We start from the raw sequence: 18,192 nt of genomic DNA on the forward strand, positions 1-18,192 counted from the left end.
GATCCCAGAAACCCTCAGAAGACGTCCTGTTCTCGCTGTGTCTTTGCAGGTTTATACGGTATACTAATCTGCTGTGTGCTGACTGTACAAAGCCAACAACAGGTGCAGTTATATCTATTCAGCCACCAAAACTAAGACCTTATTCATCCGATATTTCTTTTTTCATTAATCCCCCGAACAGGATATTCAATAATAATCCCTCCTGTATTTTACAAGACTATTGTTGATCGTGAAGTGCTTTGAACTCATCTCTGTTTTTTCTTCTTTCATCTTTTTTTTTCTTTCTTTCATATTGACGTGATATGACTCGTTGTGTTTTACCAAAGCCTGTGCAAAGCCAGCGTAAGAGGGGAAAAGACAACACATTAGCAAAGTACTAATGCAATAATCTGTTAGAAACACCGGAATAACGTCCTCCATCTTGTGCACAAGGCTATCTTTTCTCACCTGTGTTGACTCGGCCATTTATCTCTATCTTTCCATCTCTCTCATTGTTCTGCTTGTGTGCACCTTTTGTTAGAACAAACCCTTTTGGTTTCCTCTCTCTCTAGCTCCTTCTACATAGCAGGTGTAATTCCTGTGCAGGTATGGATATCTGTCGTGTTTCACTGACGTACGCCTGTTATCAGAAATACATTGTGGGTTTTAATCGAAGTGCTTATCGAAATTGGGATGCAAACCGCGTGAATACAGTAGACCCCAATGGAAACGGACTAATTTAATAAGAGCTCCTCAGCAATGCAAAAAGGTTTTCGCGCTCGCATGAAGTGGAAAATTGTTTCGTCAATGAGGAAATTGCACGATCAACGCTGATGGGAACACACTGGTAGGCGGCGTATAATGCTGGCCTCGTATTTCATTACACAACGGTAAAAAGGAATAGTTTGACATTTTGGGAAATGCACTTGTTTGTATGCTGAGAGTTAGCTAGAAGATTCTTTTTTCATAAATCCCACACTGGGAATTCAGTTAGACTCTGTTGTCAGTAATCATTGCACACATGTAGGCCCGAAATACACACATGCACTCGCCTATAGCGGAGAGATGTAGTAGGTGCTCCGGTTAGGGGTTTCTATGCCTTGCCTCGGGGGCAATTGAAACCATTGTTCATTCAGTTCAACTGAGGTTGCTACGTTCAATGTGGAAAAGTAAGGGACACCTTGCTGGCGGACTCAAATGACGCAGAAGGGCAGGGGTCCTCACCTATAAGAGTGGCTTGGCACTTCATTTTACGCATTCTGGTGGATTTTTATAAACCAATCTGTGCTTTTTATGCATCATTTCAAAAGCCTCTGCCACGCTCATCATGAATGTGAAGGAAATGGAGAGTCACTATGAGTAAAATGCAGTTCCATGGGCCTTTGAAGATGCAAGGTCTCATTAATAAACTTGAAAATAGCAAATGGCCTGATATACCACAGAGGCCACCGTGGTGGACGACTGAACAGAAGCAGACAGTCACGATCTCTTACCTTATTTTCTTTGCTGATGTTTTGACTTATTATGTTCTGGAATGCTGTTTGATGGCTTTAAACCAGTACAGAATAAAGCACATGAGCACACTGGTTGGTAATTTTCATGTCGTGCATTTGTGCGGATCATGTGACAACAGTGGAAAATATTGTTTAGTCACTGTATATACCTAAACACGACTGACTGTCCCCTGTTTCCTCATTCTCTCTCTATCTTTGTCTCTCTGTGTACTTTCCCCAGGTAGGGCAGTTCAGTGAATTTCTCCATGAATGTACGTCACAATGATGATGACAGACCAGATTCCACTGGACTTGGCTCCGCCCCCCCTCCTGAACGGGGAGGTCCCCCTGATGCCTCACATGGTTAACGGCGACGCGGCGCAGCAGGTAAACACGCACATGCACACACGTCTGTCGGTTTTGTATTCGGTTATTCCTGCAAACGCTTCTTTCAACATTCCTGACGCACACACACACTCACACACACACCCTGGCCAGATGCACGCAAGGAATACACATCAAACAGTCATACCGGCACTTCTCTTTGTTGTCATTTGGTCACATGGCTCATGGGTTGTTGCCACAGGTAAATGAACAGCTGTTTGCAGCGTTTGTCATATAACAGCAACAAGAATGAACACTGACTCATCCGCGCTTGCATCATTCAATCCTTTTTTCTTTTTTTTTTTTAACGTAGAGTAGAACTGGCTCCATTGATGGATCCCAGGCCTTAGCTTAAATTACTTTGGAAAAGGATTTGACTGGATTTTTCTGAGACTGACTGATCTTATCAGAAGCTGCAGAGCCAACTGGATCACCTTCAAAGTGTACAAAGCCCCACCCGAGCTCTGCGCTGACAAAGGGAGGGCGGTGGATCTAATTAAAAGCATCGCAGTTAATTGACGCGGGTCTAATCCCGTTGTCACAAATGTACTTTTACCCCGTGTGCTTTTGGTGAGATGAGAGATGATGATGGTGATATTTATGTATCACCCCCTTTTTCCCTCATAGCCCAGAGGAAGGCACGGTGGGAGTGGTTTGGCTGCGACACATAACAGTTAGGGAGGTTTTTTTGGCTGTAACACACAGCATTTAGGGAGCTCTTTTTTTATTGTAACACCCTGCAGTTTAAACTCGGCTCCCAGTGTGGAATCAGACCGGTGATTATATAGATTTGACTCTGCATGCGTGTGTGTGTCCGCGTTGGTGTGTATTTGTTTGTTTCTCGGCCTGTCTCACACTGCGTGTGTTTCTTTTTTACCCTTTCGGTGTTCTGTGTGGGCACACAAGTGTCTGTGTTGAGTCTGGGCACATACTTGTGTGTTTGTGTTTGTCTATCGGCTTTCCTGTCTGTCTACCTGCCTACACCTGTTTGTGTGTGTTTATGTGTGCCCGTGGAAGCAAAGCAAAGACATCAGATACATTGTTAGGGTGCAACAGAGTATCGTTCTGCAACATCTACTGTGAAAGATATGCGATATATTAAAAAGCGAAAAAATGTTGCCAGTGCATCTAAGCGAGCTGTGACTTACTGGAATTTTCTTTTATTTTCCTTTCTGAAAAAAATGAAACGTGTTTCTGGAGTTTACTATCCATATCCTAATATATAAGTTAGTGCATACACAAAAGCTAACTGTGTTCTGTTACTGGCAAAAAAGATATATTTAGTAAGAATAGAGATGACTCTGCAGGATTACAATTTTAAGTTTCATTAAAGAGCGATATACTACCATCATTAATGCAGCATGCATGCACGTACGCATGCGTTGTGCACTGTCACTGTCTGAATCGCGGAATAAAAATCACACAGGGCAGCAGAGGACACTTTTTTTATGCTCTCGTCTATATTTGCATATTTGGTATTGAGGTAATCAAAAGTAATGGAACGCTATCCCGACCCTGCTTACAATATTTTGAACCCTATTCAAACTGTGTCATAATAAAGCGCAACAATTTCACTAACAGGTTCTCTGTTCCCTTCTGTCTGAACTTATATGAAGTGCGACAGTGTCACGAGTAGGAAATTCCATATTTTGTTCCTTTTTTTTTTTTAAGAAGCTTTTATTGGCAACATCTGTTACACTTCAGTAATGTTGTGTAGCTCACATGTGCTTGTTTGTCTGGCTGTTTTCCTATTCCTGTTCCTATCTGAATTATTTTTTTTTTGCTCAGCAGCTGTCTTCACATAATGGTGTTGATTTATTATCAAATGTTATTCCTTTACACTTGATATTCATCCACACTTAGGCCTTAAGCCTGACAAGCTGAACTCGTGGCACACTAGGGCTGAAATGTTAAATGTTAAATGCAGCTGAAATGTTAAAATAAAGTATTATATTGCATTAAATGAAACATTTATGAACAGATGCATGCTTGGATTTTATACTTATTTGCGATAATTAAATCAGAAACTAAAAGAAAACAAACTAAATCAAATAAATGACTCTTTTTAAATGACAATACAAACCAAACTTGAATGCTCTGGTTTAGCCCGAGAATGTTATGACTAAAAAAAGATGATTCTCATCTAGAAAAAAGATCAGAAGATGCTTCCCCGTACGTGATGAATCATTCTCTCAAAACATAACAAATATGCCGCATGCCTGTGATCTTGGCTCGTGTAGTGTTATACATAACATATGCTTACATATACACACTTAACTCCACACGCACGCCCAACCCACATGGTCTGATGTGGGGGGTTTTCTCAGTCCTTGGGAAACATGGGTCGCCGTGTACTATGCTGGGGTTCCCATAGCAACAGCAGCCGCTGCAGCAGACAGAGCAGGAAGTGTGTGTGTGTGTGTGTGTGTAAGGTCTGCAAGTGTGTGTGTGTGTGTGTGTGTCTGAGGGAGAGGAGCAGGTTAGCGCTGAGATGGGAGACCGGGCAGACACTACAGGAGGAACGCAGGATATGAGGATTTTACGACGGCACACCTGTAGAGCGTAGACGGGGGGCTGTGCTTGTGTGTGCATGCATGTGCGCGTGTGTGTGCGAGTACATGCGTGTGTCATGGAGGGTCACCTGTTTCATGTCTACAGCCATGTGTACACTCTGAACAATCTGTATGCGGAGAATATGACGGTAAGGTGCATGCACACTCCCCTTCCCAGCGTATTCGGCAGACACCAGAATCTAAAGAGTGTCACATATTTTTGGCTTCATTTCTGCGTGTGTGTGTAACGTGTTTGTTTATTATAAATGCATCAGTCCGCGTGTGCGTGTGTGTGTGTGTGTGTGTGTTTGTATATAATGTTTTAGTAGTTTCCTGTAAGTCAGTGTGGTTAAAAGAGAAAAGGCTTTTCTTGATTCAGCATGTGTGAGACAGCAGTATTGTCTCACCATTAGCTCATCTCCCACCTCACTGATGTATGTGTGAACTCTCTGTGTCCGCCCTCCTCTGGGCTCTGATGGTTTATTCTGTGTTATGTCACCTTTGCAAAGCCTATTGGCTGGAGAGTCTGTCCTGCTTTGTGAGTTGTTGAAGAGTGATGTATGTTTCATGTGTGCCATCTGATATTCCTCAATCCATTTCCTTTGTGCTTGCTAACTGTGTGTTTTGTCTTTGTGTGTGTTTGTGTGTCTGTGTGTGTGTGTGTGTGTTTGCACAGGTGATCCTGGTGCAGGTGAACCCGGGGGAGACGTTTACCATCCGGGCAGAGGACGGCTCACTGCAATGCATCCAGGGTCAGTCCCCTCAATACATTATTACATTATCCTATTAACATGTGGCCCCGGTGTCACTTTGAGATCGAGTATTTCCCATCACTTTAATTATATGCTGGCTGCACCTGCTTAAATGATGTTTGTGGGTTGGAAATACGATTGAATGATTCCACAAAGAACTTAATTCTCTATTTATTTGGTTAACATCAATCAAAAATGAAGCTCAGCATAGGGAACGGCGCACGGGGACTATCGTGCTCGTCTTATTGTGAGGCGGTTTAGGTGAAAGCGTATTTCCAGTTTTGACAAAGGACAATTATGCATTCATGTGCTAATGTTAAGACTGGGAAATTGATTTACAACTCCCAAGACAAGCCAGACAAATTTTTCAAAGCTTTTTATTTTCATGCAAATGATCATTTTCAATGACATCCATCATCATTACCGGGTGTAATTTTTCAACAACATATCCAGAGAATGCAAAGTTAAACGAGCCGGCTCTTTCCACCACCAGCACATGAACGCATCATATCAGTCCATTCTTAAAAAAAACTGTAATGTGACTTTTTAAAACTTAAGTCTAGAACAAAATAATGTTTTTGCAGTAGTGTCTTGAGCGACGTTGGTGTGTAAACAATCCTTAATTGTAGTCTTTTTGCTGCTGCAGTAAGGGTGAGGAAAAAGGAAGTGAGAGGGAAATGCTCGCCTCCGAGCGCGTTATCTTCTAATTATAAAAACACTAAGTTGAAAGCATAGCCCGGCGACAGACTGGGTCAGAGTGGACGGCCTCGGTCTCGCTCTCTGGCTGGATCTGATACCAGTACATGAAAAGAAGTGGGACCGTGATCCACTTAGAGGCTCTTAAAGACGGAAGGAGGTGGCACCAACACGGGAATTCCCCCCTAACTTGCGTCTCACTTTGATGATGTCAGTGAGAGTAAGCTGTTACTCTGAAAACTTCTGAAAGGGCGCCTTTGTTTTCCTTCTCCGATCTCGCTCCCTCTGTCTGTCTCTCGCTTCTTCTCTCGCTCTTTTCTTCTGTGTGAAGGTTTTCTTTGAGTGAGTGCAGTTTTTGGCTCGGGCGCTGACTCCCCCCCCTCTGGAAAAAAGAAAAAAGAGTCTATGTTGTAACTAATTACAGCCCGCCTCCTTTTCTCTGCCCGCCGTGTAATTCAATTTTTCCCTCAAATCAGAGGGATCGACCCGAGGCAGACCTTAGAGGCACAGATAATGCCAGATTGCATCCGTCCAGGCTATCATGCACTGTTTCTGAGATGTGCAGATAGGGTCGACAAAGAAATTCATAGATATGGATCGGTGACTTGTGGAAAGATGAATACAAGACGGGTGAAAGGAAAAAGGTCCGCTGCGCGTAGTTGAATAGATGAACGGGTTACCAGACACTAGTTGAATTGACGTGGTTTGGAGTCTGGTCGGCTGTCTGTTTATTTGAGTGGGTGCATTTGTGCACTTGCATGCAAAATTTAGCATGGAGGGAACAGTGTGTATCTTTTATTTTATTTTTGGTGCTTTTTACAACAGTCGATGACAGTTAATTGGACGGGTGGCTGAGCTCAAGGGTCATGTTTGAATGCACATATTATTAATGTGGAAGGCCGCACACGTACACACACAAACTCTCTCCCTCCCTCTCTCTCTGTCTCTCTCTCTGTCTCTCTCTCTGCCTCTCTCTGAACGAGGTCACTGGGTTTAATGAGAGGTGGAGTGTGGCAGTGTGTTTCGAAGGCGAACCGAGTCGCTCTTTAGACAAGAGACTCGGTGTGATTACTGAGACCTCAGAGCTCTGGGTTTTTTTGCACATGCACGTGTGTGTGTGTGTGTGTGTGTGTGTGTGTGTGTGTGTGTGTGTGTGTGACAGAGAGCAAGATTACAGAGACCTCAGGGCACAACCAGGAACCAGCTTTTATATAAAGTAACCTCTGTTTAGCTGCTGCACTGCGGTGCATGCATGCAAACATGTGTACACACACACACACACACACACACACACACACACACACACATACACAGACAGACACAGATGCTTTGCCAAGGCAGAACCAGCCTGGAGACGTCGACAGAGCAGCCAAAAGAGATTCTTTCATATGAACCTTCAGCCTTCTTCCTGCTTCGACTCCCTTCTCTCTCCCTCTCCCTCTCCCTCCCTCTTTTACTCCTCTCGACTTCTTCTCCTCCCACCCTCTTTCTTTCCTCCTTCTTTTCCACCCTCTCTGTTTTGTCTGCCTGTACCTCGAAGCAAAATTGAAGCGGCAAAGAGATGATTGTATTCCTTGGATTGATGTTAAGTACCGCTCATTACCCACATGCCACTGGCTGAATTATGCTCTTTTTATTTGGACTGAAAGTTTACATTTTGCAATTTTATTATCCTCAACAAATTCCATAACCTCAGGGCACATTAAAATGCTGTTAGAGCCGCACGGTGAACACTCTCAAATAATTCACATTTGCCCTGAAATATAGGTGTGTTTTTTTCTTTGCTGCTTTCTTCCTGACTCTGTCACTGTGTTATTTTCTTCCTCTGACTTTATGGGTGTTCCTTTGTGGCACTTCCAGTGAATCAGTGTATCCGAACCTAAAATCCTTTCCTGTATCAGGCTCTTAATTAGCATGCACTGTGTGTGTGTGTGTGTGTGTGTGTGTGTCTACGTGTCTCCATCCTCTGTTTAAACAGACTGACCTCTCAGTGCTCCGGAGGTCAGCTTTGACTGACCCCCCTCCCTCCCTCTTCCCAGTCCCAGTCTCTCACCGTCTCACCGTGTTGCTCTCATGTATACACTCCTCTGCCTCCGGTTCCCCTCCCCCCTTTCCTTTCTCTCTCTCTCTCTCTCTCTCTCTCTCTCTCTCTCTCTCTCTCTCTCTCTCTCTCCCACCTCCCCCACTAAGACCATTCCCCTGAGCTTTCCCACACTCACATCAAAGGACAAGACTCTAGAGGGTGTGTTAGAGCACCCTGCTATGGAATGCGAGTGTGTTAATACGTGTGTGTGTGTGTGTGTGTGTGTGTGAGTTTTATAAGGCTGTGTTGGTTTACTGTGTTGTTTGCTCTTTGTTGGACTTTTTTTTTTTTATGAGGGATGATGAGGCCAGGGGGTGAAGCACAGGAAGCTGTGCCCCTGCCAGGGAGGATGTGACATCATGAGGCATGGGGTGGCAGCAGCCACAGGTCTCCTGTGGTATACTTTGTGCTTTGTTTGTTACCTTGGTTGAGACTGACTTTTCCAATATAATGCTGCCTCTGGTTGTGGCCTCTACCGGTGGCCCTCATCAGCATCTTAATAAAGCTGTGTAAGAGATGGATAATCCGAGACATATTTGCCTTGAACCTACTTATCTGACCACCAACGCTGTTTATTTTGTACATAGATAATGTCAGCAGTTAACCAGCTACTCTGTGACTTTTTTGATACAACACACCACCATAGTTTCCATCATAGGAGCCTTTGCTCACCTCTCTTTGCCATTGTTGCTGTCTCATGAGATCACACGCCACAAGAGGACCCCTTAAAACTATTTTGTATCTTGAGTTTCTTGTGTGTTCCAATTTTAGGAGAGATGCATGTTAATGACATATTCCTGGCCGACGTTCTGGCCTTCGATCTGCAGCTGTATTATAGAATGGCTTTCCATTGCCAGTAACTGCTGGCGTGGGTTGTATGCAAAAAAGGGCTATGTGCGGAATGTACCTGACGTTTAATTTGTAGATGGAATCCGTCCTCATGATTTTTTTTGTGTGTTTTTTCATGTGTTGTTTTGTTTGTGGATATTGGAGAGAACTTTTTGTTTTTCCCTCTCCATTAAAATTGAATTGGAGCAGCCTCCTGAAACGAAGGTAGTGCATCCCAATGGGGTTATGCTCAAATTAAAATGTGACGATACAAAATGAGTTATAATAAAATGAATAGCTGCATTATTACAGGTCAAACTGAAAACAGAAAATGAACTAATTTAGTCAATAATTAAACTTGTTAAAAGAGAAAAAATGATTAGTATCAAATTGATTAGTTATCAACAATAGCTGAACTTTCTGTTTTGCATCTCACAAACTGTGCAGATGCACGATGCGTGCGTGATTAAGCCCTTTCTCGTTGCTTCATTACTGCAGTGGCATGATGGGAAGTGTAGTCCTGTGTTCTGCTTGCAGTCCAGTTAGCTCAGGTTGATCATGGTGGGCATTGCCAGTGTGAGCCTCGGTGACGTGGTCTCGGCACCAGCTGTGCGTAACATGATTCATTGCATGTGTGTCATCTGGACGGAGCAGAGTGTGAATCATGTTGAGCTCTGTTTTGTGTTTTAGGAGCAGATGTGTGTTGTTTGTTTGCTCTGCCTTTCTTGTGTCTTCCCTCATTGTTACTCTCTGTCTCACTCTCTCCTTCTGTGGGTGCATCCTAATTCTCTTATTTCATATCTGGATGCCCCTGAAATCGATCCGGCCCTCACCGTCATTAAGGACATTCCACTTACCTTACTTCAGCTCGGCGGAGCTTAGATGGAGGATACACAAGAGCACCGCAGGCGGAAGTCTTTTATCTGACAGACGCTCCTCATTGAAAATGTGTGTGTAACTGGATGCTGAATTGAAGCCACATCACCGCAACACTGCAGTCATAATTACTGATGTGGATAGACAAATAAAAAAAATATATATATATATATTTTTTAGAAGGTATTTTCTTATTTACCAGGTATCTGAAGAGATGTGTGGTCCGGCTGATGACATTTTTTTGTCTTTTAAAGAAATTGCCTGTATGCTTGCTTGCGTGTAAGTACAGTATTTTTGCCGTTGTCGATAGTAATCGTCTTTTGGCAACATTTCCACACCGTTGATACGTGCAACAATCAATCACTGACTTTCAGCCAGTTGCATTGGAGGCTATTTTTAAGCAAGGCTGCTAAATTCTTTCCACACATTTTGAGGAATCGTCATACTCTGAGATGATTACATAACTTGTGGATTTATGGATGCAAGTCATGCACTTTTTTTAAGTATTTGATCTGAACTGTCAATTCAGATGATTCCTTGATTCACCACCTCACTGCATCTCTTCCTCCTTTGTGATGTGGGGAAAACTAAGAGGGTAAGATGAAGGGAATTGGGATGTACCCCCATGTCCCTCTATTTCTTTATCATTCAGCCTGTCTGTTCCTTTCTCTGTTCTCATTTCACTTCGTCTGTGTCAGTCTCTCCCTGCCTCAGTGCTCGTCTCAGTCGGGTGGAAGATGCTCACTGCACCACTACACAAGCCGTGCTGAGGATCTCTTTGTCTAGCCTTTTTTTTTTCCCGGAGTGTGCACTTCTGCACTCAGAGCCCTTTGATCTAATAGCTGGTTGAGAGAAATATGGTGGAAAGTCTCGCGGCCTGTGTTTACACCAAGCCAGATGGCTCTAAACAAGCTGGGGGAGAAGACACAAATACACTTTTCTTATAAGGGCTTCATTTTGGGTCTTGTTGCTTCTTGGGACCTCGTTTTGTTTTTCAGACCCACCTGTATGGGACAGTCTGACAATGTCAGCTAATAGGATTTGCAGTATGTGAATTGGAATGAACATATTTTATATTTTATGTGTTATGATCCCTTATTTTGTAAAATGAAAAGCAGGTTTTATATTATTTGACCTGAATGAACTTACGGATGTGTGTCTTTCTGTTTGTGTGTCTTGGCGGCTGCGTAAATGGGTGTGACTAGACAAATAAATGAGCGTATCGTTGTTGTTATTATGGCACTTTCTTATAGCCCCAGGCGTAATGAATCCCATAAACGATTTAATGTGTATTGCATATTTATGCAGTGCTTTAAATGGCCTGGCGTTTGTGTCTAAGTGGCCTCTTAAGTTCACATTTACATCGCCATTGTTGTAATTGGAGCGCTGCTCTGTTAAGACAATCCGTGTCCAAGATGACAACTCTACATGAGCTGAGAAGAACAGGCCTTCGGCACTGTGACAATACAATTCTTTTCCCAGATATTCCAGCGGGTTCTTATATGTTGTCTTTGGCATGATTAGTGGGTTTCACTGGAAAATATTATTCAATATCTGTATCCCCAATACCTGCTCGTAACAAGCCAACCATCACATTTAAATCCCCCCCGGTCCTGTCATGTTGTCTGTCAGATCAGGAAACCGTATCAAACGTTTTATTTATTGCGAGTGTTAAAGCTCAGACCGGTGAAGTTTTGAAGAGCGAACACCGCCGTGCATTTTTTCTCCCTCCTCTCTGTTTATAATTGGTTCTAGTTGACGACTGCTGAGTCTGTTATTTGTGGAATATGCTTTGCTGCAAAAAAAGTGTAACGGGATGGGTGGAGGGGGGGTCACATAATAGAAAAATCTTCTGTGTGTGTGTGTGTGTGTGTGTGTGTGTGTGTGTGTGTGTGTGTATGTGTGTGTGTTTGGGTGCATGCATCCATCTGAATGTGCGTGTATGTCTGCGGTTTTAGCCAGGCCAAACCTTTTTTTTTTTTTTTTTTTTTGCAGAGGGTTTTCCTGCAACGTTTTTCATGCCCTCAGGGACCCGACTGTAAAACCATTTCTGGAGGTGTGTTTAGTGCGAGTGTATGTGTGTCTTAATTTTAGTGTTATGTCCCGTTGGATTTTGGGGGAAATTGGTCACCATGGGAACGGACTCTCACTCCAGGTGGTGTGTAATGGAATGTGGTCCCTCTGGGCACATTGTGTGTGTGTGTGTGTGTGTGTGTGTGTGTGTGTGTGTGTGGCATACCTGTATCCCACTCAAATGTACTTTGTAAGAAACAAAGGGACAGAGAGGATTGGTTTGGTTCAATTGGCACAGGGTAGTTAAGTGCTTGACTTTTTTTTGTGTGTGTGTGTGTGTGTGTGTGAGGCAGAGAGAGAGAGTTGATTGTTGTTGTATGCCCTGCCCAGAGCTCACTTTTAAACTCAATGCCCTCACACAGTAGGGCATGAGGAGGCAGAAGAAGGAAGGGAGGGAGGGAGGGAGGGAGGGAGGGAGGAAGAAATGAAGTGGAAATAAGACGATAGAATGAAGGTAAATAATGGGGAGACAGAAAGAGAGTGAGAGAATCAGACGCTACATGTCTGGTCGTGTCTGTTGCCATGCATTCCGGGCGAGGCCACTTCCTCTTATGTGATGATGACCCCAGCCACCCTTGTGCTGCTGACTTCTGGGTCTGGTCTGCAACTCCAGTGGGAAGGCTGCTTGTACTCGCTGTTGGGACTGGCCCATTTGGGGCAAAAGGAGGGGTGGGTGGATAGGTGGGTGGGGTTTTAGAGTGGGCAAAAGAACTCAGCAGAATACTCTGTCTGTCTGTCTTCGTACGTAAGACTGTGTGAAAGTGGATGTGTGTGTGTGAACAGCAGCTGTGAAGCGGGTGTGCTCGCAGAATTTTCCAGAGAGAAAGAAAAAGAGAGCTTTTCCAGGGATGAAATTCTTGGCTCCCTCGAAGCTCAGGGTACAGCTGGAGCACTTTCGCTCCCTCCGCCCTCATTCCCTCCTCCAGCTCTCCCTGTCTTTCCGACCTCCTTCACTTCCTCCCTCGCTTCCCCGTCTGTCCTTCTTTCTGCGAGAGTTTTTTTTTCCACCCTCGTAGGTTTAAGTTTTGGTGATTTGCATGCTCCCCCTCCCACCACCACCACCCCAAAAAAGCTGAAATTAAATTTCATCATAACGCCCGAGGGTTCTTTTAACAACCCCTGAATCCTCTCCACATGTTGCTCATGCATATTTTCAGATTAGATTCAGTTGAATTGGATTAATTCTTATCGCTGTAGCTACAAGTGATGATGGGATGCATAAAACAAAACGCAATAAAGCAAATGAACCTTGGTTCCTAAGGCCTTCTGCACAGCTGCATAGAATACACATGTGCTTGTTTACATCATGTGTTTAGATTTCACAGGGAAGCCCCTCTTTTTTTTTCTCTTTTTGCTCTGGGCTGATTGGATGTGGGGGGGGAAGTGTGTGTTGTGTCAGTGGGAGGGCCCAACCACGGAGGTCGAGGAATGATCGGAGGGAATGGTAGAGGAAAAAAGTTTGGTATTGGTCTGAAAGAGAAGTTAGTTTGACATTCCTAGAAACTTCTTTCTCTCCGTCTCACGTGTACACAAACTATATTTAAACTTCTCAGCTTATCTGATCACCCAACAGCCATAGGACATGCACACACACACACACATAAACACACAAACAGTGGAATTCAGAGTTGGGGAGTAGGGGGGGAAAGTCCCAGCTAATCTAGGACTTCCAGTCTTGCCTTTGCCTTTCTTTCCACTGACATTCACACGACTTCTCTTCTCCTCCTCTCTCCTCCCTTCCTCTCTCTTTTTCTCCCTACACACACTTTCTCTGGTCTTTTGTGGTGGACACAAACTCTGCGCTGTTCAGACTGTGACTCATATCCGAGGAATGCCCCACATTAACATGTGGAGAGATAGAAGGAGCGAAGTGAGGGGAGGATAGGGGGAGGAGAAGAGAGAGAAAGAGAAAGAGAGAGGAGTACAGCTGGATATGAACGCAGCAGGTTGTGCACAGAGGGGGAAAGAATTTGTAAAAAAAAAAAAAAAAAGACTAAAAGCTTCTCTGTTCCTATAGTGGGTCAAGGTTTGATCGGTTGTTGCGTCTTGAGGATTGGAGGGAGTGAGAAAAAGAAGGGCTGATTATTACACTCTGGATCTGTTTACCCGCCAACAGCTGTTGCACCTCTTTGCTCTCGCTCTCTTGTAGACATGTAGAGTTGATTAGCGAATGGATACAGTGAGTCATCAGCGTCTGGATTGTGTATATTTGCGTGTGAACGTGCATGCTCGCACATGTATGTCAGGAGTCTCCCCTCTTTTCCACGAGCACGGGCGCGCGCACGTGCGAACAAACGGCAAGAGTGATAAGTGGAGTGTGTCGCTCCATGCGGTGTGTGTGTGTTGCATGGTTACCGACCCCAAAACAATTATATCTGCGAGCCCAAGAATAGCCTCATGGGATAATACTGGGGAAAAAAGCTAGGTTGCGTGTGTGTGTGTTGTCTTAATTTGTAAATGTATTACTGCCTGTGTGTGTGTGTGTGTGTGTGTGTGTGTGCCCCATTTAGTTGCATGTTGTTTGTGCCCCTGATTTTTGTCAGTGTCAACTCTTTAAATGTCAGTGTGTTCCACAAGTCAGGTGAGCGTGCATTCATGCCGGCATGACATTTTGGTTAGCGTGCAGGTATATCCAGGTGTTGATCTAGGGGCATTTGTCTGCGCTTTTGAAATTTGTGAGTGTGTGTGTGTGTGTGTGTGTGTGTGTGTGTGTGTGTCTGGCTATAAAGGTATTTGTGCGTGTGTGTGTGTGTGTATGTTAAGATTTCAAGAACAAAGCATGGCTGGGCTCAGTGTCCCTCCAGACGTTACGTTGCTCTCCTCTGGAGCAGACCCAAGCAGCAGAAGTAGGTCGGCCCGACAGCGCCCCTCCTTTGGGTGGGGGGAGAACTGGAGAGAGATCTGGGGCTGGGTGGAGGTATGGGCTGGCACTACATGCTGAACACTAAACAGATCTAGGCTTGTATGCTCACAGACCATTTACACAGTGATCAAAGCAGGATAAGATATAGATGTTAAGATCAGATTCTAAGGGGAAAAAAAAAAAATGTTCCAGAATGATTCGTGGCATTCGGTTTGACCAAAAGAGCAAACTCTTTAGAAGATAGTCACCCACTTGGGATGTCAATTAAACAATCTTTCAGTCATTTTAAAACCCCGGTGTTGTGTCTTGCTGATAATGATCCTAATGTGCTGAGTTTTGTCCACAAAATGGGTGTATCACATTTAGGAAAGCAAGGCTCTCCACTTGAAATGAAATCTATTTAGATATTTATATCTATTTAGAAAAATTCCAAAAAATGACGAGTATTTGATTTATAATAACTTGCACATGTTTTTCACTGCTCTGGGGCTATTGAGTGTTAAACACTTGAAGCGCTGCTGCTGTCTTGGCCGGTTCTCCCTTGTAAAATAAAACACACTTTAGCTTGCTGGGGCTAACCTAGATAAATAAAGGGTAAATTAGAATAAATTCTGTTTAAAAGATGCCAGAGAGTTTCTCAAATGTCTTTAGGAGCACCTGGAGACTGGTGCAGACCCGGAGAAGATTGGCAGCTCTGAGGGGAAAGATTATTGACTTGGAGTATAAATCAAGCAACACACTAACAAAGAAACTACTTTGAATATTTAAAAAACCTATTTGGATTTGTGAAGTTAGGTGTCTAGCTAAATGAAATTTATTGGCTGGATGTCAGATTTCGAATTTGTGTTTTCCTTGCAGCATTTCCCTGTGATGAATCGGATGAGAAATGCATCCCAAAAGTTAAAGAATTTAAACCGGACAGATGATGTCCATAGTTATTTTATTGATTGAGACCATAGAGAAGAAGCAGAAGAAGGTTACAATGGAACTTAATCCCCTCGCCAGCCCAGGGATGAGGATCACAACTACTGCTACTACCTCTGGGCAAACAACCAGAGCTGGAACTGAAGACTTCAGTGCACAAGTCTAGCAGTCCTGTTTGGCAGCAAACCATCAGTCTGGCTGTACCAACAGATACCCTACAACATTAGGCTTGGAAGGGGGGAAAGTTGTCTCCACTGTTGTTTCAAAATACTTGTTTTTTTCATAACCTGTATGGAAAAGAGCATGCTTAATTTGTAATACGAGACCGAGCCGGTGGGCCAGTAAAACGCAGCGCTGGTTTTACAAGCCTCATAGCGATCGTTTTTTTTCTTCAGCTGTCTCATATACTGCTGGTGATGAAGCCATCATGGCACTCATCATCAGCTGACATAACTCCTCGAATACTTTCTCCTTGTTTCTCCTTACGACGCCGTTATGCAACTTTTAGCTCGGAGGCTGAAAGTGGAGGGCGGTTCTCTCGTCCTGAGGAATGTGCTCACGCATACCTGCACACACACACACACACACATACATTATACACACACACAGTAAGACCCAGTGTTCAAACGTAGCAACTTTCCAGCTTATGATTTACATTCCACAACAAATCTGGAGCTTACTCAAATTGCAGACTGTCGCGCAAGCAAAGCACAGACTCAGGATCAGAAGTGCGGGTGTGTGTTTCCATAAGCATATGTATGTATAGATAATTGTAACATGTATATCCAGCGCATCAGCTGTGTGGTTTTTTTGTACGCGCGTGCATATGCATGTGCTAGTTTCACTAGTGTCACTCTGCAGAGTGTTGGTGTCGAGGGGCAGGGCGGCGCAGGAAGTCCTGACTTCCTCCTCCATCACTGAGCCTCACCCTGTCCATGATAAAGATGTCCGCCAGACTTGACTCACCGGAGATAGACCAAAGGGCTCTCTAGTGTGTGTATTTATGTATGTGTGTGTGTGTGTGTGTGTGGTATCACATGCTTCACACCAAACTGGGTTATTTATGTATACATACACAGCACACTGTGCTATTTTAAAGTTGTCTCCCACATTTCCTGCAGCGGTCTATCTCTCTTCCCTCCTCCACTCTTTCTCTTGTTCACTACACTTCCCATCATGCCACACATGCCGTTTCTCTCCGTCTCTCCCAGAGCTTCTTGTAGTTGTAGTTAGTCAGTTTACTAAAGATCTATAGGGATTTGATTCATATTTATATCTTTAGATATGACAATAGGCCATGATCTTCAGTGTGTGTATGTGTGTGGTTGTGTATGTGTGTGTGTGTGTGTGTCTTGGCCAGGCAGTAGAGGAAGCCGTCGTGGGAGTGTCTTGCTCTTGGAGCTCTGAGGACAGATAACATTACCCTGCTGATGCTTACATAACTTCCAGGCAACGCCACGTCACAACTGACCCAGACACACACACATATACACACACATGCACACACAGGAGTACAAATACCCATCTAGATCAGACAGCTGCCTCCTGATGGGGGCTACAGTGATGTGTGTGTGTGTGTGTCTTTGTTGTATTTTAGGGATAAGGTGAACACATTAACTCTGGAAAATTCATATAGAGTCTAGTTGTTTTGCGTATGTAGGTCAGCTCACAAACAGGCTCCTTTGGTCTGATACCAATACCACACACACAGACACACACATACACACACACACACACCCGCTTTCCCCCTAGAGGGTCTGCGTTTCCTTTCAATGTGGTGACCACATGTGCAGCGCTGAGATGAAGGGAACGGGAGAAAGTGTTTGACTTCTTTTTTTTTTTTAAAAAGCTGAATATCGCTCCGGTTTGATGGACAGAACACTAACGTACTCGCAGAGCCGGTGTTCAAGAATCACGCTCGCCGCCAGCACTTTTTGATTGATGGACAAGTATGAGTGTGTATATGCAGTGTGCATGAGTTAGTGCATTATTATGGATGTAAGTAATTGGGCGTATTTGAGCCCAGGACACACACACTCTCTCTCTCTGTGTGTGTTTGGGTGTTTGAATGTGTGTGTTGTGCTTCGGGGGCCCAGTTGCAGCTGTCTTTGACAGCTGTATCATGGGAAACATCTGATGAAACGTTGCATCATCTCCTCTATATGTGTGTGTGTGTGTGTGTGTGTGTGTGTATGTATGTGAATATATGTACAGACAGCTGGGCAAAATCACAAGTCTCTTTTCTTTTCTTCTTTTTTTGGGAAAAGAGTTGAGAGTGTATGAGATTGTCTGCTGTGTGTGTATTCTGTAAAGTATACAGAAGCATAAAACAGGATGTTTACCGTGGACAGGTGTGTATATTTCTTGAGTAAATCCAAAGAAAGTTGAGACTTAAACATTTTCTGTGTGTGTGTGTGTGTGTGTGTGTGTATGTGATTACCATAGAGATCTTGTTGCACTTCCTCCGCAAGGTTTTTTTTCCACTCAACACCTGTCCGTCTTCCTCTCTTTTCCTTCCCACTGTGTGTCATTGTTGTGCCCCCGTCTATATCTGTTGCAGTAGTTTGTCATCATTCCTGTGGTCATCTTGGTTGCTTCTCCACAAGCGACTCTCAAACAAACAATGTGCACACGTCACTGACCGCCAAATGAACGCACAACTGACCACGGACCTCCCGTTTATTTTGGT

At 44.0% G+C, this 18,192-nt stretch overlaps 1 protein-coding gene across 1 annotated transcript in view; it reads left to right on the forward strand.

Moving 5' to 3' along the window:
- fndc3ba (fibronectin type III domain containing 3Ba) overlaps positions 1–18,192 on the forward strand; it is an 86,909-nt gene that overhangs the window by 22,057 nt on the left and 46,660 nt on the right. Inside the window, exons 2-3 of the mRNA XM_010732196.3 lie at positions 1,714–1,859; positions 5,085–5,160. Of these exons, the coding sequence (XP_010730498.1) occupies positions 1,743–1,859; positions 5,085–5,160 (193 nt within the window). The 5' untranslated portion in view covers positions 1,714–1,742. The remainder of the gene's footprint in view (positions 1–1,713; positions 1,860–5,084; positions 5,161–18,192) is intronic.

This window comes from Larimichthys crocea, chromosome XXIV (assembly GCF_000972845.2).
Source record: "Larimichthys crocea isolate SSNF chromosome XXIV, L_crocea_2.0, whole genome shotgun sequence".
In the NCBI taxonomy this organism is placed as follows: Eukaryota; Metazoa; Chordata; class Actinopteri; family Sciaenidae; genus Larimichthys; species Larimichthys crocea.